The sequence below is a fragment of the Sminthopsis crassicaudata genome, chromosome 3 (assembly GCF_048593235.1).
Source record: "Sminthopsis crassicaudata isolate SCR6 chromosome 3, ASM4859323v1, whole genome shotgun sequence".
Lineage (NCBI taxonomy): Eukaryota > Metazoa > Chordata > Mammalia > Dasyuromorphia > Dasyuridae > Sminthopsis > Sminthopsis crassicaudata.
The window spans coordinates 615,662,746-615,663,478 of record NC_133619.1 but is presented as its reverse complement, the minus strand read 5'-3'; the positions used below and the strand labels follow the sequence as shown (position 1 = coordinate 615,663,478).

Genomic DNA, 733 nt, shown 5'->3' with positions numbered 1-733 from the left:
GAGTTATCAGTGAGCCCACGCTTTCCTCAGCAGAGCAGGAAGCCACACCTTGGAACCCCAAGAAAACAAAGGCAGGTGATTTAATGAGATGGAATTCCCAGCTCTTGCTGGGCTGTCCAGGAAGAGGCTGGCGGGGTCTGGCCACATCCTTCCCCACATCAGTCACTAGAGCGGTTGGCCCCCCAGGGAGCCATAGAAGGGCCAAGAGACTGGGGGGGGGGGCTGTGTTCCCCTCCCCAGCCCCAGAGAGGCTGACACGGTCACTGTTGCTTCCTCCATCCCAGGTGTCCTTGAGGAAGCTAAGGCCAAAGGAGCTGGAACATGTTCCCTCCAGCCAGCCGCCCTGTCCCCTGTCCCCGCTGGTAGGTTCTTCCATGCTGGGGTGGATGTCCTGTCCTGGACAGGACTGGACAGTAGAAGGAGGGGGAGGGTGCAGAGACCAGTGGGGGATGGAACAGGAGGATAAGGGGCCATAGAGTCTCTCCCTAGTGCATCATGCAGTGCTTTCCTGTAGTTTATTGGTGGCACTTTCAATCCTCCTGGTCTCCTGGATGTTTCGAAGACGGGCGCTGCGGCTGGTGATCTCGTCCACGTAGGTCTGGGGCACCCAGCCTCGCTCGCCATCTGCCAAGCGGATTCCCTCCAGCCACCCTGTGGGCACGGGAGCCAAGGACCCTGCATCAGCTGGCATCCAGGGTTCTGGGGGCCTGAGAAAGCTCCTGGCACTAGGAGA

General features: G+C 59.9%; 1 protein-coding gene across 1 annotated transcript in view; it reads right to left on the bottom strand.

Moving 5' to 3' along the window:
• Window positions 1–359: 359 nt before the first annotated feature.
• The window catches only part of ARHGEF19 (Rho guanine nucleotide exchange factor 19), a 27,518-nt gene continuing 27,144 nt past the window's right edge, over window positions 360–733 (bottom strand). Inside the window, 1 exon segment of the mRNA XM_074306159.1 lies at window positions 360–651. Within this exon segment, the coding sequence (XP_074162260.1) occupies window positions 494–651 (158 nt within the window). The 3' untranslated portion in view covers window positions 360–493.